Here is a 26346-nt window from a genome sequence, read left to right as displayed (position 1 = left end):
CCCGCAGGTGCCGTGGGTAATATAACCAATGAAGCGCCCTCTTGAGATCCGGATGATCCCCCTATTCCTCGCGTTCCATGCATTGATCCCTCCAGCCCTGTCCGTGGTCTGCTACAACCCCGATGGCACGAGCAGTGCCCCTGGCGACACTGAATATGGCTACTGTCCCTACTCGAACGGCGGAGTCCAAATGTGCTGTGCTCTAAACCGTGCCAATCCCTCCGGAGGCAACTTCAGTGACGGTAATACCGCGGACAAATGTCTCCCAAATGGCCTCTGCATGAATATCGGCATCAACGGCGGCTCGGCAAACATCACGACGTACTTCCGCGATCTTTGCTCTCAGACGGACTGGGATAGTGGGTGCTTGGATGTTTGCACTGATACCAGTGTATGTATCTCGCCCATCGAACGCAATCTACACGCAACACGGGACTAACGACCTCAGAAACACGGAATATCTAACGGAACAATCCGGATGACCCCCTGCGACGGCACCAAAACCTCAACCTACTGGTGCTGCGGCGACAGCGACGACTGCTGTGGCACAGCTGACCAGGTCAAGATAGACCCCACGTTCGCGTCGTCGACGGCCGCGACTACAAGTCTTAGTGCAACCTCCACCTCAACGTCGACTTCGGATCAACCCATATTCATATCAAGCGGCCTATCCGTAGGCGCCAAGGCCGGAATCGGCGTCGGCGTTGGCGTGGGTGTTATCGTCGTTGCCATACTTGTCATCGCTCTGGTCATGAGACGCAGGAAACGTAATGCGCCCTTGCCGGCTCCGGAATATTCGAATTTGGGATTATCGCTTGCGCCGAAATCCCCGGGAAAGAATGGGCCGTCTATGGCCCAGACGTCTTCTGATCAGCCTTCGCATGAGGGTTATGATACTACGAGCTATTCCGGGACTGGCCGTGATGGTGTTGTAGTTGAGGCTGATGCCGTCTCGACTACACGGTTTGAGATGCCTGGTTAGGCCTAAGTTCTCTATATGAGAAGCTGTGTTTCTTCTCACATTTGTCTTTGTATCAAGAGTGTATAGAAGATGATTACTTGTATGACCATCTGTACAGACCATGTCTCATGTGACTGGATTTTCTACCATATGCTACTGTGCCCAGGCCACTCCTACGGGATGTGTACAGATCTAGTAGTGTGTGATTGCCAAGTTCGTTCGAAAACGTGTATCTATCCAATAATAAAGAACTAGGATCATCGATCCAGCAAGCGCTCATTGGATACGGAAAGTCTATTGCTAGATACATCCAGCGCAAGACCTTTAATCCAGGAGCAATGTCAAACTGCCAGGCTGCTCCAAGATAATCAGAGGTCCCGCAACAACACTGTCCTCAGTGGGAGCATCCTTCTCATCGGCAATATTCACCATGATGACGCCCACCTTGCTATCAAACTCTTTAGGAATGGTAGCAACGTTCTTCTTCGGGTCATAGGGAACGCTGACCTGGTTGAGGTCATGATAGAAGACAGCCCAGTAGTCCTTGTCCGCCGCAAACGTCGGCTTAGCTTGGAACACAAACTCCAGGGTAGAGCCCGGGCGAGCGGTAGTGGTTTTAGGGTTGAACGTGAAGCGGGGCAGGTTCTGGCGTGGAAAGGGATAGATGGGATTCTGCGAAGGGCAGCTCCCGTTCACAATGAACATGTTGGTCAGATCCAGGATCTGGTTTGCGTAGGGGTAGACGGTATCCGAGGGGCCGGAGAAAGGGGGAGACGTTGTACACGTCGATGAGAGACCAGGTGTTGTGGCGACTCTCGACCTGTCCGATGGCCATCAGGGCACTCTTGGAGATGTTCAGGTCGGCTTGGTTGGCGAGGCCGGTCAGGAACGCCATGCTGGAGACTTCGAGGAGGACCTGCAGCGCGAGGAACTCCTTGGTACTGTTGGGCTTGGCGAGTTGGTTGAAGCCGTAGGTGTACGTGCAAGGACCTGGGGTGATGGAGTTCTTGGAGATTTGATCTTGGAAGATACGAACGTGACCGGCTTCATTGTCTCGGATTTCGACGATTCTTTCATAGGTATTGTTGGGGAAACCGAGCTTGGTAAAGTCGGATGCAGAAAAGTACTCTACGGCCCGCTGGTAGAAGGAGTAGATGACCCATTCAGCGGAGAGGAGGTTCTGGAAAAGGAGGTCGTCTGCGCCAGCGGGGCCTGATCCGGTGGCGGGAGAGACCTTGGTATAGTTGGATGCAAGTGGAGTTTTCTTTCCTTGGTAGTTGACAAATAGAGATGATTCGCCTGGTACTGCATCGGCTGCAGACTTTAATTGGGATCCTGAAAATGCTGGTAGCGCAAAGGTTGGTGTGATGACTGCCAGGGAGGCAACAACAGCTATAGAAAGATGCATTTCGTCGGAGACTCGAGATGAATGAGGTGCTGATTTGGAAGGGCTGAAGACAGCCAGACCTCAGCGAGCTTTATACAGTGCATCGCAGTTGATGCAGTGCACCATCTTCAGTCAGGTGCTACTACTGCGTAAGAATAAGATCCACTACATAATCTCTTCTTCAACATCTCGGATACCGAAAAGGGTAAACCAGTGCGGCTCATCCTATACGGATTAGGTTGTATCTGCGAGCTTGCCCAGGCCCACCTGAGTTAAAGTGGCTGAAAAAGCTTAAAAAGACCATCGTGTGGGTCCTAGTCAGAGCAATTTCCATCCCAGGGCAAGTTATTCCGCATACTCGGCAAACTGACCGAGCAATAGCCCAAAGTGACCCAAAGTGATGATCCGTTTAAGCTTCTAGTGGTGGGGGCTGTGTCGTCTCGAACGGGAAAGGCACGCGAGACTGGATGTGCGCCAATCCCTTCTTCAATAGGGTCATGCTTGGTAATTTACAAGAATACAGAACGCAGATCAGGGGCTGAGACCTGGCGTATTTACGCGCTTGATACATAGATACCGGCGCAGTTTCTTTGTTGTTCGGGCCAGTGAGGAGCTCCTGCGCCATTTCGTATTCCAAGTATACGATGCCACCCCTGCAACCAAAGTGCCCGACCAGTCCAAACGACGCATAATTGGGGCCTCTCTGGCCCCCGGGCCACCGGGCTAAAACAGCGGTGGGGGCTGATTTACGGCGATCACATATAAAGGGGAATAAAGAAGCGCAGGAAGGATGAAATCATTTCAGATCAGCCACACTATTTAACCCCAAAGGCATCATGCTGAGAGCCAGAAGAGAAGCTCGCGCTGCGGGCCAAGACCCTCGAGCCGCACTAGGCCGATCGCGCCTGCGCGGCGGCTATCAGGAAGACCCCTATGCCCAACAGTATAACCAGGACCCGTACGCTCAACAACAATACGGTGGCCCCCAACAGGGCTATGGTGGTCCTCAACAGGGCTACGGCGCTCCTCAACAGTACCAGCAGCAGCAGCAATATCCCCCGCAGCAACAATATAATCAGCCTCCGCCGTACGGGGCCCCGCAACAGCAACAGCAGCAGCACTACCCTCCGCAGTACGGTGGGCAGCAGCAATCGCGCCAGTATGGTGCCCCGCCACAACAGTACGGAGCATCACCGCAACAGCAGCCGTATGGGGCACCGCCTCAGCAGTATGGCGGATCGCCGTACGGGGGCTCTCCAGCACCCTATGAAGCTCCGCAGCAAGGCTACAACATGCCGCCAACACCGCTGCCCCAGCTGCCACCAGAGCCGACCGGGCCACGGCCCTGCGTGATTCCTCGTAAGTAGCCAACTCCCCTCCAGAACCAAGGACCGTCTGCTGATCACTGTTTCCCCTCAAGAAATCACGCACAAGCGCTTCAGCGGCGAAAACATGAGCCCGTTCGTCCGCGTCCGCGTTCCCGAATTGGAGTCCAAGGTCTCGGCCCACGACCTGATTGTCTTCATCGACGGCTTGAACGAAGCCTTCATGGCAAACCCAGCCCTACAAACGGCCAACAACGTCGCCAACATCGGCGGCATGGCACCTTCCGCCATCGTGCAGCTAGTCAGTGTCGGCGTGAACGTAGTCGCGGGCGTCGGGTCTGCCGTGACGTCGAAGGTTCGCATGAAGAAGTTCCTCGAGCAAGCCAACAAAGACATCTTCGAGCCGCAAGGCTTGCATGTTCAGGTGTGCAAGACGGAGAAGATGCTGGGGTACATTGGGCTGGGCGGGCAGGACAATGTGTTTGCGCGCCAGCAGTACAAGAATGCGTTTGAGAGCGCGCAGCAGGTTGAGATGGGGGGCCAGATGCAGGATATGGAGCATCCGATTATGAAGCGGATGTCGGCGCTGGGGCATCGGGTGATGCCGCTGTCGTTCCAGGGGGTGGAACCGCAGGCGACACCGGACGGGTTCTGGAAGAAGTGGGGGTCTAAGGAAGCGGAGAAGGCGGAGAAGAAGCAGTATGAGCAGATGCAGAAGGATAAGGAGAAGGAGGCGCGGAGGGCTGGGCGCCGAAGTGGAGGGCGGGCTGCGTCTAGGAGACAGGAGAAGAATGACCAGAAGAAGGAGAAGGAGGCGAAGAAGGTTCTCTGGATTGTTATTGCGGAGAAGTCGCTAATTGCGGGCAAGGATGATGAGTGGGATTCAGACTCGGATGAGGGGAAGAAGAAATGAGGTGGACATTGCTTGTATTTGCATTGGTAGTTCAAAGCTCATTAATGTGATGAATCTGCTAACAGGGCTTTCACTTTGACAAGTAGTGGAGTCTGGTGCACTTTGGGGTTCACATCATCGCGTCCAACTTCGAATCCGTAGGAATCTGCCACCCGGGCCATCTTCTGGCGGAGCCATCGCTTGATCTCAGTCGCGTTTTCATCGAGATGCACGAGGGCCACGTTCAATGGGAAGAGGATGATAAAAGCCCCTAAGCTGCGACGGAAGCTGTGCAGGTGGTAGTCGGCCATCCTGCAGATTTCCACAGCGATGTCATGTCGGGTACCTTGCATCGGCAGCAGAGGATCATTCACCCCTATCGCGGAAGGTATCCCAGGCGTAAGGATACCCGTCAGTTCCAGGCAGATCATCAAGATTAGTCGAAGCGCATTGTAAGTGATTAGCTCTGTACCACGGTACGAATCATTGAACCAAAGAATCGATTCAAACGGAGAAGGGGGTATCGGCATTGCAGTCTCAGGGTCGAGGCCGGCTGTGGAGATGGTGAAAGTAGCAGATGGGAACTTCCGGATCCATTCCCAATGCCAAGCATAGAGTAAGTTCAGGAGTTCCAGCGCTCGCTGTGCGGCTTGGTCTTTGAACTCGCTACGGCCTGGGACTCCGGGGGGCCATGCTACCAAGGTGTCCATGTCCTCAAGGATACCCGGTACATCAACCATGTAGTCGTGAAGTTCTTGCAATGGAACCTTGGAATCTAGCCCTTGGATGGCCCATGGTATTGTTTTCCATTCTATGTTTTCCAAGAAAAGGTGTTTCCGCTCAATGATGTATCCAATCGCCTTCTCACGTTAGCAAGCTCTAATCCGCGGAGGTTTTTTCAAGCCTGGTCGCTCACCAAGCAAGATCTCAAAGTGGAAAACACATTGAAGCCGACGCCCGTCTGATGTGCCTCGGGCCCCCTCAAAAGAACCTCCACCATTGTTAGCTGATCCGCAAAAAGCGAAACGGGCATAATAACCACGTACCAGTCGCGCAAGTCCTTTATAGTGATTCAGCCACCCAGATGGGTGTTCAGAGGCAACCAGTTCATAGATTGCCATGATAAGGACCGCCATCAGAGTAGCATCGTCAGTGACACGATTTGGGTCTTGTAAGTCGACTTGCAATGCCCTTAATGCGCGGAAATAGTGAGCTGCACCTTGTTGCATGATCTGCCGGTCTCCATGGACCTTCCCAAAGAATGAAGTGGAGAGCGCTTGGATAGACGCATGCGACAGAACAGGCGATTCCTTCGAGTCGCGAAGGAGGACTTGGACCCACGCCGCCGAGAAAGGCGATGACGGGTTGTTGCTCCAGGAAAACATCCGCTGGATCAAATGCGATGTAAACATACTTTGCTGATCCCAGGCTGGGTTCACGTACAGCGGTTCTATCAAGCAGAAATTTTGTAGCGACAACTCCATGCAGTACTCCGAGTTCGAACTCGCAGCACTGGCTTCGCTGGCATCGCTCACGGACGAGGGCGCCTGGGCCGGCTTGGACGCCCTCCTCTTGACGAGTGGCTTGCCCGCATCGCGGTCATTAACGTGGATAAATTCCGCAAACTGCACGTATCCCTCGCACTTGATATTCGCCTTTCGGCATCGGCTACAGGTGGGTTTCTCCTCGTCTGCAGGTTATGTCAGTTGGAATCTCCGTCGTAGCGACGGGACCTCACCTTACCGCACTTCACCTTGCGCCGGCGGCAAGTCTTACATCCTTTGCTGCGACCGCCGACGCCAACCATTTCGTGAGCGGCTTATCAGAGGGGGTGTTAGGATCATTGGGCTTCACGACACTGAGGAAGACCACCTGTATTGTGGGGCTGAGGGGGCGGCCAACCAATGACCCCGGGGCTGAAGAGATGCATTGTGACTAAGTTTGGCCCCCACGAAATTTAAAACTAGTGATGGCTCTTATCATTTCAGCCTTATGCCCGGCAAGCCTGATTGTTCTCGTACACAGCCCCATGAGAACCTCCGCAGGACATCTTGGCACCGGTGCTTCTGCGTTATGCGACAATAAGCTTCCGCTAAAACATTCCCGCAGCGGATCGGCTAGTACACAGTAAATGCTCCGTGATGATCCTGTCGGTTCTGTGATAGCGCAGCGCTAGGTTAGTATTTCGATATCCGAAGGTGGTGCTTTCTCACACACGGCGACGTAACGAAGTCCATTTGCTGGTCGCCAGTCTTCCAATTTAGTTGATTCCGAAAAGAAAGGGGATGACGTCTAATATTTAGAAGCCCTATGCTACTGCTTGCTCCAGCAGATATTTGTAGGGTGGCCCCACTGTTTTAGCATTTCACCCTTCCAAGTGCTAGTGGTCTATTGACAGCTCTTAGAGCATACCTTCCATCGCTGTTTATCCTGCCTGGTATTCTATTTTCCGGAGCAACGCAGCCGGGGTCCGTGGAAGAGCGGGTGTGGCCGCGGGCCCGCGGATATCTCCGAAATCTATGCCTCTCGTCATCAATTCGAGGATTTGAAAGCGTCGGGGAATTGAAAGCGCGAGTTCGTAGCAGGGATGATATAGCGCTGTATTACTGTGCGGAGGAAACATCGAGAGGAAACGGTTTAAAAGGAGGGCGGGCGTCATTTCGGCATCGTGATTCATCCAAGTCGTTTACGGCCGACTATCTGAACCCTACAATCATGTCGCAATCTCCAGTCATCTTCATTCTGGGCGCGGGCCCCAATATTGGACAAAGCGTAGCAAATGAGTTTGCATCCAAGGGTTACAGAGTTGCGCTTGCGGCACGAAAGCTAAAGGAAGAAGACAGCACCGCCCAGGAGCTTCATCTCCCCATCGACTTGTCCAAACCAAGCGCTATTGCCGCCGCATTTGCCAAGGTCAAGGAGCAGCTCGGGGCTCCAAGTGTTGTCGTTTATAATGGTAAGCCGCGAAGGCACATTGAAAATCAAATATTGGGCTGACCCGGAAAAAGCATCCGCTGCTGGTCGAGATGATCCCCAAAATCCCTTGTCTCTGTCTCTCGAGGACTTTTCGCGGGACTTGAGCATCAATACCATTAGCGTATACGCTGCCGCACAGGAAGCTGTGGCGTGTTTCGAAACCCTTCCTTCTTCAGCTTCCAAGACTTTCATTTACACCGGAAACATTTTGAACACGCGAACTATTAAGCCAATGATGAGCCTCGGCACTGGCAAGTCGGCAACAGCCCATTTTCTCGAGTATGCTGCAAGCTCCTACGCAGAGCGGCGGATGAAGTAGGTGGCTTGTTGAAGGGGATGGGGGATGCACTAGATAAGCACGAGACTGATGAGCTGCCACAGATTTTATTACGCCGATGAACGGAGAGCCGACGGGTCGCCTGCATATTTCGATATTGACGGCGACTCCCACGCAAAATTTTATTTCCAGCTCAGTCAGTCAAAGTCGCAGGGGCAATGGCACCAGACATTTGTGAAAGAACAGGGGTACCATCGGTTCTGAGGTTGTGCAATGGCTCATGTTGGGGGCGCGATTTTGGTTTCGGTCTCTCGGGATGCCACTCCGCACGTGCCCGGACTATTGCCCTCGGCGCTATTTTACGGTCTACCCCGACTAAAAGGTGAGTCGACCAAGAGTGGATACCAGAAAAATTTGAGAATTTTTCCCATCTTGTACGGTGGAGAGTGCAACAGGTTCGCTTCAATTTTGTAGAAGTCTCTTTCTACCCACCTCGTGAGGTGCCTTTTTGGCTGGAATGCCCTAGCTTGTATTTTCCCGCACCTGCCTCAATTTGCCGCTTATAGTCTCCAATGGCGGGAAGAAAGCCGTTTACCTCCCAAGGTAGATTGGACTCCGAAATCCCCGCCCCATGTATGATGATGTAGCGGCAAAGACCTATGCTATGAGACATGTGTAGGGATGACAGGCGGAAAGGAAAGTCCAGGCCCTTCCGTCTTTCGATCGCGACAATCTCCACATTCCCGAGTGGGATTGGACCGAAGATTCTTTTGCCATCGGTGGAGCCGGCTCAGGCACTCGACTCTACTGATGTGCTCATCCATTCATTTGGCTCAATAAGAGGCCTCGGATAACGCAGTTGTCGTCACGATGTACGGTGATCTCGAATAGAGGCACTGATCAGGATGGACTGGCCTTGGCCGAGGTGACATCACCACGATTCACAGGGGATCCACGAAACATTTGCTGGGGGAAAGAAAGGCTCAATAGAGTGTACAGCAGGTAGCTGCACCCTGTCGCTTCGAGAACGCTCCCCACGGCAAAGCAAAGAAGGGAGGCCTGGAACAAGATGGAGCTCGGAAATCGGCAGATCTTACCAGAGCGTGGGCGAGTGGGAAAAGGTGCCGCCAATCAGAGCGCAGCCGGGTAGATACGCTCAAAAGCAGGTTTTATACTAAGAGTCCACCTTCTCCGGACTTTTTGATTTCCCGCTAACACCTCTACTGTCAACAGAATTGGCACCAAAAAAAAAAATTCGTTCAAGACGAGCAGGAAATGCGTGGATCTCTTGGTCATGGAAAATCCAGGCTACCAGGCCTCTGCAGCGTGTGAATCTGAACGCGAGCGACTGCGGGAGCTTTCTCGGTGGGACTCACTTGAACCTTCCCCCAGCAGGTTGAGACCGAGACTAACGGTGCCCCTCATACAGATACTATTGCACCCTACACAATCCGCAGTCGGCAGAAGCGTCTTCCGAGACCCAAGACCACGAACAGGACAATGCCCCCACGGAGGATGCACCTTCGATCCTCTCCAAAGACATTACTCTTACGGCACTCGCCCAGCTGGGTGCTCATCAACTGGACTGCAGGCGGTCTTTTGTGTCCATTATTGACGGCGCCAACCAACACATTATTGCAGAAGCGACCAAGTCAATTTCACTGCGTGACAGAGATAGACATGCACCCAACGATGCAATTTACCTTGGGGCGCGAAGCATAGACTTGGTATGGGGAGTATGCGCGTTTCTCATGCCGCTCTTCACAGGTCAAGATTTGTCATATTGCCAGGACACGCCCAACTTAACGGCAAACCAAACCCGATACATCGTCCGCGATTTCACCAAAGAGGAATGCTATAAAGATCGACCGTATGTTCGAGACTGGCCGTACTTTCGCTTCTACGCCGAGGTCCCTTTGTTCAGCCCTTCGGGACAAGTTCTTGGATCGTATTGTGTCGTCGACGATAAACCACGAGAAAACTTCAGCGAGGAAAATTACGTAGTATTGAGAGAAATTACCGATGCGATCGCAAACCATCTCGAGAATGTCCGAATTGCCTACTTCCACCAACGTGCTGAGCGATGGGTGAAAGGGCTGACCACTTTCGTGAAAGATGGGAAGGATTTCAACCCACATGAAGTGACCAGTTATAGCCGTCTGAGATCTGCATCGAAATTGGGCATTTCACGCCAATCAACAGCGACGCCGCCGAGGCTTCTACAGCTAACTTCCGAGAAGCACGAAAGAAAGCATAGCGCAGATGTGACTCGCTCGTCATCAACCAGTTGGCATGACGGTTCCACCCCGTTTTTTTTCAGTGAAACCTCTTCAGTGCCTACCCAGCCAACTTCGATCGAGTCTTCCTCGGATACTCATTCCGTCACCCCTGGAATAGAAAAAACCTTGGAAGAAGCATCCAGGCTTGGAAATGCCACGGACGCGGCAACAACAAATGCCTTTCAAGATGCCTGGGCCGAGACTATGCCCATGTCCGAACGAATGAACATGATCTTCACACGTGCGAGTGTTCTATTACAGGAGTCTTTGGACCTCGACGGTGTTACGTTTCTTGATGCTTCCCAAAACCCGATGCCAGTATCGTAAGTAATGATCCCAAACGGGAGAACCTTCAGTTCCGACTTCTTACAGCTTCACATCTAGTAATTTCGATGGATCGAATCCGAATCCAGCAACGGTGACCCCGGAATTCCCCACTGCTCCATGTCCGAGTCCATTGGTCCTATCAAATGCTGTCCCGAATCCATTGGACTCGCCATGTCAGGTTCTCGGTTCTGCATCGAGACCCTCCGAACCACAAGCCAATGCCCCCCATGGCGATCTAACTGTACCTCGAGGCCTTTTAGACCTACTCGTCACACTCTTCCCGCAAGGCCATGTATTCAATCTATCAGGGCTGTTCGATCCTGTAGATTATGTATCTGAAGGGAACGGCAATGTGAAATCCTCATCAGACCCCAAGAGCATGCAGAGAGCCATTCGAGAAATATCTCGGCTCATTCCAGAGGCGAAATCAGTGCTGTTCTTCCCGCTGTGGGACTACACAAAATCACGATGGATGGCAGGAACTTTGTCATGGACCAAGAACAGTCGAAGGATCATGGGAGTCGAAGAACTCCATTACTTCAAAGTTTTTGGAAACTCTGTTGTTTCTGAAATATCCCGCGCTCATTGGGCTTCGGTTGAAAAGTCTAAATTCGACTTCATCTCGTCGGTCAGCCACGAGCTTCGGTCACCCTTACACGGGATTCTGGCGAGCGCCGAGCTTCTCACTGGAACTCCTCTGCAGCCCGCCCAGAAAGAAATGGTCAGGATGATTGAATCGTCTGGGTTGACCTTGCTTGACACAACGGATCATTTGTAAGTCAATTGACTCAACCCTGTTAAGTAAATTTTATCTCACAACAAGCAGGTTGGACTTTTGCAAAATCAACAGCCTAGCAAAGGCTAAGACATCCAAACAAAATTTCACTCGATACGACACCCCCACAATTGTCTCAGGGTTCGACCTGGGTCTATTGGTTGAAGAAGTCACAAACATCCTGTACACCGGTCAAAGGGCCCCAGTGACCTCAGCACGGATGGTGAACAGGATCCCGACAAACACTCCCCCGTCCATTGCTCCCACCAGCGAGTCCGAGGAGTTCTCGGTCATTGTACGCATCGAACAGAATCACCCATGGGAAATTCAATCCCAACCTGGGGCATGGCGACGTATCGTCATGAATCTCCTGGGCAACGCAATCAAGTGGACCACGGCCGGCTTTGTCGAAGTATCACTCTCACATTCCCGAAACCAAGCCGATCCCCAGAAGCTTCTGGCACATTTGACAGTCACCGACACGGGATGTGGCATTGCGCCGGAGTTCCTTCGACACAAGCTCTTTACCCCCTTCACGCAGGAAGACTCGCTGGACGAGGGTGTCGGCCTCGGACTGAGCATCGTGAATCAGCTTGTTGGGTCACTCGGTGGTCACATCAACGTACAAAGTGAATTGGATGTCGGAACCCAGGTCGATGTCCACATCCCTGTGCAGTATCTGCATCGCAGCACAAGTCAGAGCACACGCCGCTCCAGCCTCCGACCCTTAGTCGTCGCACCGCCGCCGTTCCATGCCTGCTTAGTCGCATTCAATGGCTATCCTGATCTGAAAGAGCCGCCGACAGGAATGCTTACCGTTGAGGAAAGGCGGAAGCTCTCTATTCAGAGCACTCTGGCGGATGTGCTTTTGGCTCAGGCTGGCTGGAGCGTTTCCCTGGTGGACTCACTTGATAAGGCGAATGGTGACGTCGTTGTGATCGAGGAAGGGGCTCTGAAAGAGTTCATCGACGCTACCGGTTCCGTTGAGCAGGTCATCCCAAAGCTCCCTGTCAAGGCTTTCATTGTGCTGGGAAGCAAGGTGTCTTCGCTTGAAGGCCCGGATAAGTCCAAGTTCTTTTGGGTGACTCAACCGTAAGTGCTGAATCCGAGCAACGGGGGAATATTACATACTCACAGAATCATAGATTTGGCCCTCGGAAGATCCTGAACAAAGTTCATGAAATTATCAAGATCTCGCACGAAAACCCCAACAGTAAACCCGAGCCCGCTCCCGAGCTCCGCGAGGCGGAGGCTGCCCATGATACCGAGTTCTCACCCGAGCCGGTTCCCGATGTGGAGAAGGAAGAGATTGAAGAAGAACCTAAAGTTCTTGAACCTCCATCGGAGCTCCAAGTCCCTGCAACAATCCCTTCCCCGACCTCACCATCCAAACCAGAAGCCTGGCATGTGCTTGTTGTCGATGACAACAACATTAATCTAAAGGTACGCAAATTCTACGAGTACGCAAGTGGCAAAACTAACAGCCGCAAAGATCATGGCAACATTCATGCGCAAGATGGGGTGCACCTACGATACCGCGAGCAATGGACTCATCGCACTGGAGAAGTACATTGGAACTAGCAAAGCATACAATCTGGTCCTTATGGGTATGTGATCCATTGTTATTATCCCCCCTCCCCTTTCCCTGGCTTTCTTAGTATAAACTGACTTTTCCAGATATCTCAATGCCTGTCATGGACGGACTTGAGTCTACAAGTAAAATTCGACAGCACGAAAAGGAAACAGGCATGGTTCCCGCCTGCATCATGGCTGTCACCGGAGTCGCCTCCGATAGCATGCAGCAACAGGCTCAAGCAGCGGGAATTAATGACTACCTGATCAAACCACTCTCGCTCCAAGAACTGAAGAAGATGATGAATATTGCATAATTTTGGGAAGGTGGCGTTTTTCGATTCCAGGGCTTTTTTTTCTGCCTATTAGCCGGCGTTTGGGCTTTCATGTACATCAAGAGTAGCATCAAAACAAGCATGCATGCGTGGAAGTCGAGTTCCAACCTACCGAGTCATGCAAATAGTATCTTCCCCACCGTTCGGTCCGTCTCTTTCGAGTCGGAGCTGCAATTCTTTCCCCGAGTCTGCGTCGGGTGGCTTAGAATTGTACTATTTGTCTCAACATAAAGCTCCCTGGAGGGAATATTAGCAACTTGAATTTGCTCTTGCAGTTCAGAGTCATGAAGACCATCCCTGCTGGGGTATTTGGCACTGTGGTTAGCACACTACCTCCCCATCGGATATACACGGAGTACTAAGGATAGTCATATATAACAACGGAGACCCAGACTGGCTATGCAACCTAAGGTTGTATGTCAAAATAGTGCTATATCCCAAGTTTGACCGGTCAATAGGGATATCAGAATAAAATTAGCCCACCCCTTTATAGATGACCCAAGCCTCTGTACGGTTTGCGTTTTCGATCAGGCCTCCAGTTATCCCAGTCTTCCCCGCTTCCCAAGTCCGAGCAGCCACCTCCGTGCCATTGCTGATCATCAACCCCACTAAATCCATACTCCACCAAAAAGGTAAAGGGACTAGCTATGAATACCGGCGAAACACAGGATGTCACCCTCGAGCTCGCCAGCCGCGGGTGTAACACGACTGCGCTCGCCAATTCGCCCAGTCCCGACGACACGCCGCCGTCACACGCCGTCAATATAGCACCACGGTGGAACCAATCAAGGCGAACGATCTGGCAAGTCACCGCAGCATGCTTGTGCGCCCTCGTTATGGGCGCCAACGATGCTGCATACGGTGCCATCATCCCTTATGTACGTCAAGCCCTTTCCGCCCCAGCGAAACCAAGACGAGCAACTAATGCCGTTCCAACTGCTCAGCTAGAGCTGTACTACCACCAAAGCTACACAATAATCTCTCTGGTCTTCCTCTCCCCCTTTGTGGGGTACACCATCGCCGCATTCGGTCTCAGCCATGCAATCCACCAGCACTTTGGGCGGCGCGGGATCGCCGTCGTTGGACCTGCCTGCCATCTCATGACATTCATCGTGCTCTCCGTCCATCCCCCTTCCCTGTCCTGGTGGTGATGTATATCTTCGTGGGCCTAGGCAGCGGCCTGCAGAACGCAGCCTGGAACGTGTGGATCGGCAACATGGCGAACTCCAACGAAGTCCTCGGCTTCTTCCACGGCTTCTTTGGCGTCGGCGCGACCATCAGCCCTCTGGCTGCAACGAGTCTGATCACGAAAGCCGGGTGGGAGTGGTTTGATTTCTACCATCTGATGGTACGAGCCGGTTCTCTCTTTCTATTATCTTCCATTGATCACTGCTCGACGGCATGCTTCACCCCCTCCCCCCCCAAAAAGAGGACTAAAAAACTAAATATCTCGAAAACAGACCGGAGCCGCTTTTCTAGAGCTCCCTCTATGCTACAGCCGCCTTCTGGCCCGAAACAGGCGTTAAGTTCCGCGACGAGAACCCTAGCTCGTCCCGAGGCGGCGCCCTCCCCCAGACCCGCCTTTCGCTCACCTACAAAGCGACCTGGATCTGCGCCACCTTCCTGTTCCTATATGGCGGCGTCGAGGTCGGCATCGGCGGCTGGATCGTCGTCTTCATGACCGATGTACGACACGGGGGCACTTTTGCCTCCGGCATGACAGAAACAGGCTTCTGGCTGGGTGTCACGGTAGGTCGATTTGTGCTGGGCTTCGTCTCGCCGCGGGTGGGCGAGAAGCTGTCCATTGCGCTGTACATAGTGCTTGCGATTGTGATGGAGCTGCTTTTTTGGCTGGTGCCGCAGTTTATCGTCTCCGCTGTTGCGGTCTCGCTGGTGGGGTTCTTCTTGGGGACGATCTTCCCGTGTGTGGTGGTTGTCGCGACCCGGATCCTGCCCAAGGATATCCATGTTGCGGCTATTGGGTTTGCGGCGGCTTTTTCGATGGGGGGTGCTGCGGTCTTTCCTTTTTTGATTGGTGCTATTGCGCAGGCCGAGGGGGGTGAGTATTTTGCAGCCCATTCTGCTGGCGATGCTTGCGGTGGCGCTGGTGATTTGGGGGACTTTGATGAGGGCTCCGACGGTCGAGCCAGCGCATCAGGTTTGAGGTGTCTGTAAGTATGGCGGTGACGACTAGACTATGAGCACTATTAGGACAAGGTTTGTTTCGAAGAAGCTATTCTAGATACTTTTTACCTCTATAAATAGCTGGAAGTAGTTAACGTACTGTAGTTGGTCTATGATAAAGAAGATTCAAGCAACGATAGCCTTCGCAGAATAAGAACTCTTTCTTGGAACATAATTCTGGACATGCGGTATCAACAACCCTGAGAGACCACAACATCGTAGCCATCCATGTGCTGATAAATACCGTCGGAAAAGGCCTGGCACAGCGTCCCGTCCGCTTAGGCGTTGGCTTTGAGTATCCCACGATCCCGAGAATTATCCAGGGTTAAAGAATCCTGCATGTTGTCCCGCCAGTGTATGATAATCAAACTAAACTTGGGTATTGAAGCTATACTGCTCATATAAGCTATCCAGAATCATGCCTCGGACAGTTGCGACATCACCATGCCCTGAGTCCAAACCCCCCGAATCCGAAACACCCAACTCACTCCAAATTGAATCCAGTTATACATGCAGCAGCTGGCCGTGCTGACAAAGGAACCATCTCAGGGGTCAACAGGCCCCGGGCAAGAGATGCACAGTGGCAGAAGTACACGCTAGCTGGACCGGTATATTCCCGGCTGGAAGCGCCCCCCCCCCTCCCCAAAAAAAGCCAATGACGACGTGGCGGGGGAGGGAGCGGCCCTCTGGCGACAAATGAGGGGCTAAAGTCTTCCCTGGACGGCCCTTTGGCAGGTATTTCGCGCGCCAGGCCCAGGCACGTTCAGGCTGCAGGAATAGCGGAGGGAGGGCAATTCGCTAAGGGTTACAGTGTACTTAGTGCGCCGCTTTCTCCGGCTACGGTTTAAGTTGAGATGTGCATTTGATGCCTACTCGTCCGAAATCGCCGGGGGAGCAAGCTTACGCTCCAAATAGAAAATTGAATTCATTCCGCAACAGTTTTGTGGTTGTATATAAAACAGCAAAACACCAGACCCCCGCTTTTACCAGGGATAGATTCAACTCAATGGCCATGATACACAGGAACCTATGTACAAGCTAGACAGTGCCACCAAGCGGGAAAACAGAACGCGAGAGTACGACCGAGGCGGAAAAAAAAAGGACGGAAGCATGCGTATGTTACTTGGACCTGTGCCAAATAAGACATCAGGAGACGGCGTCAATTGGCCTTTTCCTGGCTATGAACCTTCGAATGTGGACAAGCAACGACTGAATAGAACATAAGAGTTTCCTGCTCCGTATGGAAAGCACCACTGCTACAAGACAGAAACGAAGGAGATGAGACAGGAGGTCAGAAGAGAACGTAAGAGGCGGCAAAAGAAGTTCGCACGGCGAGACATGAGGACATGTATTCGGGAAGAGGTGGAAGGGTTTACAGAGGGTGGAGGATAAATAGAACCGAATTTGGATTGTGCTGCGGTTGAGAATGAGGATATGCAGAGCCTCTACTCCTGTCCGAATCCGAGCGTCTCCTCCACAGCAATGGACAGCTTGTGCTCAAGGGCCTCGTGGGTCTTGTAAGGCGGAAGATCGAGACGGTTGAAACTTTGGGATGGTTAGTTGGATTCGAATAAGCACGAGGGTATGGGATGACATACCAAGTGTGAGACTTGGGAAGGGCAATAGGATCTCCGGACTTTTCAATGGTGAACCTTCTAGGTCCATCGGAACCTTGGAGATCCTTGAAACCGTTAACGGGGATACGGGAGGTACCCGTAGTGAACTGCAAGAGACGGGACTTTTGCTCCGCGTCCCAGGTGCGGACGATCTTCCAGAAGTTCTGGATAACCTCGTCTTGTTCCTGGTACCCACGGTAATCGGTGTGCTTCTTCCAGTCGTCCACGTCGATATCGGCGATACCACCGATCAGAAGCTCCAGCTCTCGCTCATCGAAGACATTGACCAGGTCTGGGGGAATCAGCTCGTTAAAGCCAGACATGAAAGCGTTAAATTGCTCTTCGACCCGCTTCACAATCTTCCACTCGGTGACCAGCCTTGATACTATTAGAATTGCTATTCGCATGCCTGTCGGACGGGGAACGACTCACTCAATGTACTTCGGTTTGTTTTCATCAGTGACAGGGATGTCCCGACCACCAGGAATCAAATCGATGGTAGTACGCTCGCCAAACTTCTCATCATCGACAGAGAATGTAAGCTCCACAATTCCCTCGATGTCGTTTTCCCTGTAAAAAACATTAGCCTTGTTCAACGCAGGCGGTCCGAGGGGAAGCGTACAAAGTCCATGCCAGGTTACGATGTAGATCCTCATCGACACCCTCCATGTCTTGTAAAGTGACCTTCTTCCGCAGCATCATCTTATAGAATGCACCGATAAAGAATGAATCAAGGAAGCGGCGGTGGAAAATTGCCAGACCAACGACGCGTCCAATGAACTTGAAGTAGTTGAGATGTTCTGGATTGACACCAGAATGGGGATTAATCTGTAGGGTATAATTATCGTGGGCGGAATATTCGAAGAGACAGTAGAACGGGTTGAACATTTCGTGCGAGAGAAGGAAGAAGAATTCACTGGTGGGGAGGTTAGCGAGACGGGGAAAAAATGACATATGCATTGATATCGGTAGATCACATACCGGGAAAGACCACCGTAGTCCAGACCATCTTCACCATCGAACTTGATCATCAGACGCTTCTTGAGGTCGGAAGCGCTCTGCCTCATGATCTCGGCATAGGAATCCTCGAATATATTATTACGCCGAACCTTGACATGGCACTGACCGGACATGATTCGCAGAGCTGGCTGGGAGCGGAAGTATATCAACTTGCGACGGAAGTCACGCTTGTATTGCGGCACACCCTGGTCCAGGGAAGAAGGCAAACGAGGATCGTCCCAAGTCGTAGTCTTCGTGTTGTGGTCCACAAAATAAACCCGGGCAGTGTTGGTAAGACGCATTTCCCATCCGCTGGGCAGTGGCCCCAATTGGGAGACGGGCTGTTGCTGGATGGTGGTGTTGTTGCCGCCCGTATTTTGACTTTGACCGTTGTACATCCGAATGTATTGTTGGCGACGAGGGTCCACCCAGGTCGTTGTACGGGTGTTGTGGTCGACGAAGTATGACCGTCCTTCGGGAGTATGTCGCTGTTCCCAGCCGGGTGGGAGCTCTCCAGTGCCTGCAGTGGTAGCTCCAGTGGCCATCATCGACATCGCATTCGCCGAGGAGCCCGCGCCCGCACTTGCGGCTCCAGGAGAGGGAGCCGCCGCAGGTTGTGGAGCGGTTACTCCGCCAGATGGTGGGGTTGCTGGTTGCTGTGAGTCGGGCAAGTTGGGCGAGTTAGCACCTGTGCGGTCCTCTGGCAGCATTCGACTTTGATGGGCACGACGCTCAAGCTGCATGTTTGCCTCGCGCTGACTGCGCTGGGCGCTTTCATTGTAGTTGGCCGATGGGCGCGACCAGGTCGTCGTACGGGTGTTGTGGTCAACATAATAAGTGCGTCCCAGATTATCCTCTCGGCGTTCCCATCCTGCAGGCAAACGGCCCTGGCTATCTTCAAACGAGCTGAGATTAGCGCGGGACGGGGCAGCTGGAGGCGCCGCCCCAGTAGCGCCGTTCGTGACCGAATTGGGGTGAGGATTTGGAACAGGTCGGTGAGCGAGAGACGTTGTTGATCCAGGAGCAGCTGACAGATCTGATTGGCTAGGACCGGCAGATGGCGTAGCGGATGCGATTTGTGGTACAAGGCCGCTGGATGTAGAGGACTGAGCCTGGACGGCAGGTCGCTGGGCACCATTGGGTTGATTCGGTTGAGTGGTGGTGAGATTAGTGGAGAGATTGATGATCAGTTTGCCGTGAACGACTAGGTTATCGTTCGACTTCTTGAGGTCTCTGGTGAGCATCTCTGTGGAAGGTCCCTTGGTAAGCGCACACAATCACAAGTCATTTGAAGGATGCCGAGCCGGAATCACATACCGTCACCTCCCATCTGAAGATCAATGACATCCCCAACACGAACATTAATAACACCGAGAAAACCTTGATCCTTTTTCTTGAACTTCTTCTGGTCGAAGATCTGAATCGCGAGAATGCTGTCCTCGTTGACTCTCCTGCGACACCCAGTTGCATTAACGACTGCCAACAAGCCATGGAATGGAATTTTTGGCTCGGGGACCAAGCACATACAAGTCAAACTGTTCATTCCAGTATGGGTTCAGCGTCTTTTTGATCACCGAGGTCGTGTGGGTTTGCTCGCCCCCGACAGTAGCTACCGCGAAAGGATCGGGGAAACCTAGAAAGAAGGAAGCAAAGTGGTCAGCGAACTCCGATCAGAGATTCGAGTCAGGCGATATCGAGAACATACGGAACACATCACGTTTGTAGAGACCGTCGGCCGCGATAACTAAAAGGTGATAAAAGAGATAGTCGTTAGTTTCATGCCCCGGTTCGGACCCCGCAACGTCCCGCGTCACAGCATAGCATCATGGCAATCTTACTCGTGACTCGAAGATTTGGTTGACTGGACACGAAGCAGTTAGCATTGAACGATCAAAGGGGTCCAGATCCGCAGCCAATCTGGCGGAGCCGGCAAGGCGAGTGGAAGCACGTACGATGGCAGATTGGAAGCCATGGTGGCCCTGATTACTGGTTCCAGCACACTGCGAAAGGCCGATCAATCAAGCCTGCGGTGAGCACGGCGCGCACATCCAGGAGGGGCGAATTCGCAACGAGTCACCAGTCCGAGGAGTGGGCGAACACAAAAGAAAGGCGTGGAGTCGGGGGAGGGGTTGGGTTGATAGGAATGAGGAGGTTTGAGGAGGGAAGAGAAGGGAAGGGTTGGCAATTCTCTCTGCGGGCTGGTAGGGTGCAGGTACTCCCGCTATGGCCTAACTACGCCCGCACTACCTCAGGAGTACTTAACTGGGGCTGAGCACGAGAGACCGCCTCTGGTGTTATTTCTCTCTATTTACTTTTGTCCTTTGGGATTTAACCGCTCTGTGATCCTGTACGAGTATCTCTGAGCCACACCATGAACTTCATGGCGTACGTAATCCACTGGCGGGTCCAGACGGGTGGCAATAAGGCAGGTAGTGAGTACTCTGCGTAGCCTTGTTAGCGCGCTCTGAAATCATCTTTCTTGGATTTCCAAGGCAGCTACTTTTTCTTTCTTGTCTCAATCCGGTTAGATTGTAGCTCAGAAGTCCGCGCTACTATATGCATGTCAAAATACATTAGAGCAATAGGGGTAACTACAAAGGAGGCTGTGCAAGAGAAGTCTATGCAATTTGAAATCGCCGAACTTGCCGTCGGCAGCCTTGTACGGTGAAAGCGCTACAAGGAAACCCAAAGTCGGACTGGAGTGAGCCAGCCATGGGTCAATTGAAGTAAAAAAGAGGAAAGTGATCATGACACAGCCCGCCTAGAGCTCTTCCAGCTTTTTAAGGTCATGCTCAGTTTGGTGGTTATTATACAATTCAATGAAGGAAAACCCAACTCCGAAAACCGCTCCGGCTCAAGAGAGCCTATGTCTTTTGATTCGGCCGGTACAAGCCCATAGGGATGAGAATCTTCTTTGGTCCTTGCAAGCAAATAACGAAAAACGATTATAATGTTATCTCATTCTAGTTTGACCCTCTTAGTACGGCGTGAAGCCACGGCCACGACCCCGGAAACCACCGCGATAACCTCCACGGTATCCTCGACCACCGCGACCGCCACGCCCACGGCCACGGCCGCGGTTCATGCCAGGGAGGTTGGTGCGCTTGGGAGTGACCTAGAGCGGAATTGCATTAGCGAGGAACACAACCATGGCCACATCATGGCCAGACAGCCCGGAGTATGACGGCATGACAGGATGGGGGAAAAAAATTCCAAGACTCACCTTCAGATTACGACCACGGAAAACACTCTCGTTCAACACCAAGGCTTGGGCCACAAGGCTGGGCTCAGCAAACTCGACGTATGCGTATCTATAGGTTTGTTGTTCAGCTCGGTGCATTGGATGCGATTTTCACGTATCACATACCCCTTTGGGCCCCCAGTGAACTTGTCCAGGAGGATGGTCACTCGGTTGATTGAGCCGCAGCTCTGAAAGTGTGCCTGGATCTCTTCTGGTGACGCGCCATAGTCGACATTCCCGACGAAGATGCTTCGAGCATCAACCTCCTCCTTGTTCTCTGCCAGGCTCTCTGATTGCTGGTCCAGTGTCTCCTGCATCTCACGTAGCTTGGCGGCTTCGCTTTCCATTTCAGCAACACGCTTTTTCATCGCGGCGATCTCCTCCTGTTGTTGAAGAGATAAGTAAGCCACAGGGTGTCGCAAGAGGGAGTTGTATTTTGGGGTCCCAAAGGCCCAAAGTCAAAGAGCCAGTGCTTGGTCAAGCCTGTCGCTAGGACATACCTCATCATCGCCACCTCCTTCATGGGCAGTTGGAAGCTGCTCATCCTTGATCTCAGCCCCTTCGGTGGCCATTGTGCTCGAATCGAAATTTCAAGGCGGGAGCTGGGTCGCTGTGGCGAGGGAGCGTTGGTCGGCTGAAACTTGGAGCTTCAGAATCTGGATGCTGCCTTGAAGGCACTGAACACGATCGCAGAAACCGAGTACGAGCGGCAGACCCCCACAAAGTATATGTGGAAGTGAAGAAAGTGAGCTCTGATCTATTCGGGGGATCTTTGCGGGGCGGAACGCAGCGCGCGATGAGATTGGGAATCGGATGCTGCCGTTTTAGGACTAGTGCATTTCACGCGAACACAAGCTTGCAACCATGCGTGCCATATCATGTACACCCTGATCTGAAGTATACTAGATCAATACTGATTCTGACAAAAGATCCGTGTCTGCTTGGCCTAAGGAAAGATCTTTTGTACTTAAATTTCTTCTGTAAATAAAGCAGTTTCCGTGTCTTAAGACGACGAATAGCTTGTAATATTGAACGTAGCCTCTGTCCCATTACTGGCCCTCATCAGCCGTATTCAAGCTTAATCGTCCATTGAGTAGGGAAGCTTTCAAAATTATAGAGATCCAGCCTTGATATTCGTAGAATAGACGGTTAGGTCTAAACAAGACTGAATCCAAGGTATCACGTTTGTATTGAGCAGTGGGACAGCAAGCGCTAAAGGGACTATGTACACAGGAGAGTATCTTAGGTAAAAAGGGCATCGCTCAACCCGAGGGGCAGAAGCAGGAGGACATTATGCGGTTTGGGGTTGGCTCTTGCGGTAGGAGACCTTCTCAACAGACACATTCTCGACTCCACTGGCGTCTGTCTTGAGTTGGTACACGTACAGTGTAAGGACATCTCCCTGGATCTATTGTAAAAGTATGTCAGCCGGTGTACTCCACGTAAACTCGTAACAGGCCTCCAGGGTCACTCACGTCCATCAGGCAGAAGCTCGGCGTAGGCTCCTCGCCCTCCGGCCAGTAACCGGAACTCATAGCACCAGTAGCACTGCCTGGATTGACAAAGAATCGACCTTCCATCTCGAATGCTTCAAAGCGGTGGGTTCCACCCCAGAGCAGAACGTCCACGTCCATCTGCCGGGCAGCGATCAACAAGGCATCAGCATCACCCGGCGGGATGACGGTATGGCCATGTGTGAAACCAATGCGCAGGCTACCATGAGTTACAATCTTTGAGAGGGGCAGGCTTGGTGAGTCGACGTCGTAATCGCCCTTGACCATTTGCAGGTCGGGGGCTACCTGGCGGAGAAACTCATAGGTCTCGCGATCGGTGAGGTTCCCGAGACACAGGATTTGACCAATCTTTCCGGGGGTAAGGAGCTTCCGGAACTGGAGAATGAAAGGTTAGGTGTTTAGTGTTCAATTGGTAGATTGCGACGCGAGGGATGTGTACCTTGGGTGGGAGATCCTGGGGGAGGGTCTGCGTTAGCTCTGAACGGCTGCGGAGAAGTAGCTTCACTTACAGGAGCTCGATCGGGAATGAACAAGTCACCGATGACCAGGACTAGACGGGCAGTCATCCTGGATGGTGGGGCAAGGAAAGCTCCAAATGTCCAGCTCAAAAAGATGCGCGTGTAAAGCGGAAGCTTCGCGGGGGAGCCACGTCAGGCGCTTTGCCCTGCGGATTGGCCGGGAAGGGGTTAGCGGCTGGTTGGCCCCCTTCTGATCTTCAACTCCAGCATTCGACAAGATTGGTTGATGAGGCCGATGTTTCGTCCGACTGACTTCTCGGTTCGATCCATCCAATCTAAAGTATATTTCTGTCTCTCGAAGGTTTCCATTGCGGAGGTCGCCGTCCGACGAGGCGGTTAGAACGATCAGATATACGGCGCATTCACCATACTGCGACACAGCGCAGACCGGGTGGGTTTGAGACGCTCCAGGGCTGACCGGATATCAATTAGTCACTAACTGTTAACTATAACGTGAGGGAACTAGATACTGGTCAGATAAGAAGACGCTTGCTAGACTGATTTGATAGAATGCGTCCTCAGGCCTTACAGCACTATACCTTGAATTGCCCTACCAGATCTACCCAAGACATATGAGAACATAGAAAACTCCCAGATCTATAGAATGTACTCCAGCGCACTGTTCCCTGGCTCAAACCTCTTCAATTGGGTACAGAACACAGACTACAGCGTAGACGAATCGATCGGGAGGCTCCGCCCGTCTAACTCCGATCGCATAACCACACCAGAACCGAATTAGGGCGAGCAAACTGTTGGGATCGCGAGAAAATAGCCATTGCCCTTTAAATAGTGCTTCGCCAGACCCGATAGTTACAGGTTTCAAGCAATTGAAGGTATACCAAAGAACCAGATTATTAGGGTCTCCAGCAGCCAATCCCGGCCCTTTGCGACGATCCCCGAGAACCAACCTTTTTTTTGCCTTCCTGGTACCCGCGGGAATCACAAGCGTTTTCACTGCAGCACTGAGTTTACCCCGCGGCTGCCCCGCCGCAATCGGAAAACTGGCGACCAAGGCGACTGTACAGCGTTTAAGCCTGATCTCCAGACATCTGGATCAGCGCTTGCCGTTGCCGAACTTGAACACGCCTTTCTCGACCGAAAGAAACTCTCAGCCTCCGGACGACCTCGAATATAAACCCATCGATTGCACCCTCCCCTCCCCAACGTCAATTCCCCAATCCAAAATGTCTGCTCAGGCTCCTCACAACACCCTGCTCATCCCGGGCCCCATCGAGTTTGACGATGCCGTGCTGCAGTCGATGGCTCACTATGCGTAAGTTTGCAACCCTTTTTTTTTTCCATCCCAACGCATGGGCCATTCAGCTTTTTAGAGTATCGAAGCTAAATAACTCTCTTCTTCTCCCCCATAGTGAGAGCCATGTCGCTCCCGGTTTCGTCAAGGTCTTTGGCGAAACATTGACCCTGCTTCGCAAGCTCTTCCAGTCCAGCAACCCCTCTGCACAGCCCTTCATTATCTCCGGTAGCGGCACCCTCGGATGGGACCTTGTGTCAGCGAACCTGATCGAGCGCGGCGAGAACGCCCTCGTGCTGAACACCGGCTACTTCGGTGACTCCTTCGGCAAATGTCTTGAGACCTACGGCGCCCAGGTCACCCAACTGCGGGTCCCCATCGGCGAGCGCCACAGCCTGGACCAGGTGGCCGCCGCGCTGAAGGAGAAGGACTACAAGCTCATCACCATCACCCACGTCGATACCTCCACCGGTGTCCTCCATGATGTCAAGGGCATCGCCCAGCTCGTCCGCCAAGTCAGCCCCGAGACCCTGGTGATCGTGGACGGCGTGTGCAGCGTGGGCTCGGAGGAGATCGCCTTCGACGAGTGGGATCTCGATGCCGTCCTCACAGCCAGTCAGAAGGCCATCGGCTGCCCTCCCGGTCTGAGCATCGTGTACACCTCCGGCCGCGCGATCCAGCGTGCCCAGTCCCGGAAGACCCCTCCGGGCTCCTACTACGCCTCCATCGCCAACTGGCTGCCCATCATGCAGAACTACGAGAACAACAAGCCCTCGTACTTCGCTACCCCGCCCACCCAGCTCATTCACGCCCTCCACACCACCCTCAGCCAGATCACCGCCCGCCCTATGGCCGAGCGCTTCGCCGTCCACGCCCAGGTCTCCAACGCTGTGAAGAAGGCTGTGGCTCAGCTCGGCCTGAAGCAGCTGGCCTCCAGCCCAGAGGCTCAGGCCCATGGCATGACCGCTATGTACCTGCCTGAGGGCCTGACCCCACCCGATGTGCTGCCGGGTCTGCTGAAGCGTGGAGTTATTTTCGCAGCTGGCCTGCACAAGGAGATCGCCACCCGGTACATCCGTTTCGGCCACATGGGTGTTAGTGTGACTGACGCCAACCGCAAAGACATCGATAAGGCTCTGGGCGCCCTGAAGGAGGCTCTGGCTGAGGCGAAGCAGGCGAAGGGCCTCTAAGTCTGTAAATAAGTACATATTTATAAGTCATTCCTAGGATTGCTCATAGGAGAGCCTTTGGCCTGACATTTGGTTATAGAAGAAGTTCCAAAAATGCATATTTTCTGAATAAACGTATTACTGGCATCGTCCAGATAAGACACATCACCTCGTAAGTTCTCATTATAGTTTCTTTGTAGCGTGACGTAGCCCTCTCAGGATCTTTATCCTCGTCATGATGTTCTCGGCGTTTTGGTCGGAGCGTGGGACAGGCGACTCGGCCGTATGCAAGTTCTACTAGCTAATTTACGCTCGAATGCCAGTGCCAATGGCTACTAGCTGTTGAACCTGGTGCCATGACAACTTGCCAAAGCGAAGACAAGCATTCGCAATAGGCTTTCGACCCTCCTACTAGCACTGGCCATCCAATTCAGGAATAGTCATCTCCACCCACAGAAAGAATGCTCCTTCACGGAACCTCAATGTTTCACAGTCACGCCCTCGGATCTATTATTATCAACTAGGCCTCGGCGCAAACGTGGAAAGATCAAGCAATACCTTCAACGTAATGGTTCCATGCTCTACTAGGTAGTATCATTCAGATATCCCGTGCGTTCCAGCCACCCCATTATCCATATTAATGAGCAACGATACCTTGCGCTGTGAGACTCGGTATATAGAATTATATTAACCACATGCAATGCAAACGCCTACATCTACAAGAATATCCATATACGCCACTTGCAG

At 52.6% G+C, this 26346-nt stretch overlaps 12 protein-coding genes across 12 annotated transcripts; 7 read left to right on the top strand and 5 right to left on the bottom strand.

Annotated features, from left to right (window-relative positions):
* Positions 1–28: 28 nt before the first annotated feature.
* N7468_000229 (uncharacterized protein) lies at positions 29–982 on the top strand (the record flags this gene model as incomplete). Its single annotated transcript, XM_058469526.1, has 2 exons — positions 29–391; positions 449–982. The coding sequence occupies 2 exons, from the start codon at positions 29–31 to the stop codon at positions 980–982; spliced, it is 897 nt and encodes a 298-aa protein (XP_058335557.1).
* Positions 983–1285: 303 nt separating this feature from the next.
* N7468_000228 (uncharacterized protein) lies at positions 1286–2369 on the bottom strand (the record flags this gene model as incomplete). The annotated part of the gene is made up of 2 exons (XM_058469525.1): positions 1286–1606; positions 1665–2369. The coding sequence occupies 2 exons, from the start codon at positions 2367–2369 to the stop codon at positions 1286–1288; spliced, it is 1026 nt and encodes a 341-aa protein (XP_058335556.1).
* An 815-nt stretch (positions 2370–3184) lies between these two features.
* N7468_000227 (uncharacterized protein) lies at positions 3185–3715 on the top strand (the record flags this gene model as incomplete). The annotated part of the gene is made up of 1 exon (XM_058469524.1): positions 3185–3715. One exon carries the CDS (start codon positions 3185–3187, stop codon positions 3713–3715), a length of 531 nt encoding a protein of 176 aa, XP_058335555.1.
* An 85-nt stretch (positions 3716–3800) lies between these two features.
* N7468_000226 (uncharacterized protein) lies at positions 3801–4586 on the top strand (the record flags this gene model as incomplete). Its single annotated transcript, XM_058469523.1, has 1 exon — positions 3801–4586. One exon carries the CDS (start codon positions 3801–3803, stop codon positions 4584–4586), a length of 786 nt encoding a protein of 261 aa, XP_058335554.1.
* Positions 4587–4627: 41 nt separating this feature from the next.
* Positions 4628–6372, bottom strand: N7468_000225 (Zn(II)2Cys6 transcription factor; the record flags this gene model as incomplete). The annotated part of the gene is made up of 4 exons (XM_058469522.1): positions 4628–5425; positions 5482–5556; positions 5612–6255; positions 6309–6372. 4 exons carry the CDS (start codon positions 6370–6372, stop codon positions 4628–4630), a joined length of 1581 nt encoding a protein of 526 aa, XP_058335553.1.
* Positions 6373–7280: 908 nt separating this feature from the next.
* On the top strand, positions 7281–8082 carry N7468_000224 (SDR family oxidoreductase; the record flags this gene model as incomplete). The annotated part of the gene is made up of 3 exons (XM_058469521.1): positions 7281–7521; positions 7574–7856; positions 7923–8082. The coding sequence occupies 3 exons, from the start codon at positions 7281–7283 to the stop codon at positions 8080–8082; spliced, it is 684 nt and encodes a 227-aa protein (XP_058335552.1).
* A 1030-nt stretch (positions 8083–9112) lies between these two features.
* Positions 9113–13088, top strand: N7468_000223 (hybrid sensor histidine kinase/response regulator; the record flags this gene model as incomplete). The annotated part of the gene is made up of 7 exons (XM_058469520.1): positions 9113–9183; positions 9248–10420; positions 10470–11198; positions 11251–12291; positions 12345–12642; positions 12692–12806; positions 12877–13088. 7 exons carry the CDS (start codon positions 9113–9115, stop codon positions 13086–13088), a joined length of 3639 nt encoding a protein of 1212 aa, XP_058335551.1.
* A 665-nt stretch (positions 13089–13753) lies between these two features.
* N7468_000222 (MFS transporter) lies at positions 13754–15281 on the top strand (the record flags this gene model as incomplete). The annotated part of the gene is made up of 3 exons (XM_058469519.1): positions 13754–14244; positions 14283–14454; positions 14586–15281. 3 exons carry the CDS (start codon positions 13754–13756, stop codon positions 15279–15281), a joined length of 1359 nt encoding a protein of 452 aa, XP_058335550.1.
* Positions 15282–16735: 1454 nt separating this feature from the next.
* Positions 16736–19877, bottom strand: N7468_000221 (NEDD4 family E3 ubiquitin-protein ligase; the record flags this gene model as incomplete). The annotated part of the gene is made up of 10 exons (XM_058469518.1): positions 16736–16835; positions 16889–17284; positions 17339–17476; positions 17529–17822; positions 17888–19151; positions 19223–19356; positions 19433–19538; positions 19611–19649; positions 19744–19766; positions 19858–19877. The coding sequence occupies 10 exons, from the start codon at positions 19875–19877 to the stop codon at positions 16736–16738; spliced, it is 2514 nt and encodes an 837-aa protein (XP_058335549.1).
* A 1005-nt stretch (positions 19878–20882) lies between these two features.
* On the bottom strand, positions 20883–21718 carry N7468_000220 (polyadenylate-binding protein; the record flags this gene model as incomplete). The annotated part of the gene is made up of 4 exons (XM_058469517.1): positions 20883–21020; positions 21129–21216; positions 21273–21529; positions 21647–21718. The coding sequence occupies 4 exons, from the start codon at positions 21716–21718 to the stop codon at positions 20883–20885; spliced, it is 555 nt and encodes a 184-aa protein (XP_058335548.1).
* Positions 21719–22437: 719 nt separating this feature from the next.
* On the bottom strand, positions 22438–23226 carry N7468_000219 (vacuolar protein sorting-associated protein 29; the record flags this gene model as incomplete). The annotated part of the gene is made up of 4 exons (XM_058469516.1): positions 22438–22554; positions 22622–23035; positions 23100–23114; positions 23170–23226. The coding sequence occupies 4 exons, from the start codon at positions 23224–23226 to the stop codon at positions 22438–22440; spliced, it is 603 nt and encodes a 200-aa protein (XP_058335547.1).
* A 914-nt stretch (positions 23227–24140) lies between these two features.
* Positions 24141–25620, top strand: N7468_000218 (alanine--glyoxylate transaminase; the record flags this gene model as incomplete). The annotated part of the gene is made up of 2 exons (XM_058469515.1): positions 24141–24451; positions 24549–25620. The coding sequence occupies 2 exons, from the start codon at positions 24141–24143 to the stop codon at positions 25618–25620; spliced, it is 1383 nt and encodes a 460-aa protein (XP_058335546.1).
* Positions 25621–26346: the final 726 nt, after the last annotated feature.

The sequence above is a fragment of the Penicillium chermesinum genome (genome assembly GCF_028974085.1).
Source record: "Penicillium chermesinum strain IBT 19713 chromosome Unknown utg000001l:1.0-1975020.0:1.0-1976611.0, whole genome shotgun sequence".
NCBI lineage: Eukaryota > Fungi > Ascomycota > Eurotiomycetes > Eurotiales > Aspergillaceae > Penicillium > Penicillium chermesinum.
This window is presented reverse-complemented; position numbering and strand designations above follow the sequence as displayed.